At 39.3% G+C, this 494-nt stretch overlaps 1 protein-coding gene across 1 annotated transcript in view; it reads right to left on the reverse strand.

Annotated features, from left to right (window-relative positions):
• The window catches only part of LOC119591602 (2-oxoglutarate and iron-dependent oxygenase domain-containing protein 2-like), a gene marked incomplete at its 5' end in the record, with an annotated part of 1,133 nt that extends 693 nt beyond the window's left edge, over positions 1–440 (reverse strand). Inside the window, 1 exon segment of the mRNA XM_037940363.1 lies at positions 255–440. Within this exon segment, the coding sequence (XP_037796291.1) occupies positions 255–440 (186 nt within the window).
• Between the last annotated feature and the right edge of the window lie 54 nt (positions 441–494).

The raw sequence follows: 494 nt of genomic DNA on the forward strand, positions 1-494 counted from the left end.
GGAGGAAGTCATGAACTTACAGAGTACAATATGCCAATGAGCTTGTGTCCTTCATATTACATTTTAGTGATATACTTGGTGACCAAAAATTCAAGTACATTGATTTAGATACAATATATCCATTTCTTCCTTGTTAAGTCCTTCATCAAATGCACAACAAAGAAAATGCGACAATGCCTGCCTTGATACAGTACTACATACACATATTAAAAACAAGAAAAAAAATAGAATTAATACTCCTACTTCTCACACACCTCTGAATTGTCAAAGTGATACGACGTATCTGAGTTTCTGCCTTCACGATACTGAGCAATGAAGGCCTTGTGGGTATCCAGCTGGTCTCCTCCCCAATCAGGGTAGAGCACCTTTGTGAGAGGAGCCAGGTATTCTGTCCTTAGATCCGAGAGGAACTGGTCAAATCCCAACACTCCCAGGTCAATCTGAAAATTTAGTAAAAGACTTGCCCTCAGCATCAAAAGTTTAATGTTCCAACC

Source organism: Penaeus monodon, chromosome 28, assembly GCF_015228065.2.
Source record: "Penaeus monodon isolate SGIC_2016 chromosome 28, NSTDA_Pmon_1, whole genome shotgun sequence".
In the NCBI taxonomy this organism is placed as follows: Eukaryota; Metazoa; Arthropoda; class Malacostraca; order Decapoda; family Penaeidae; genus Penaeus; species Penaeus monodon.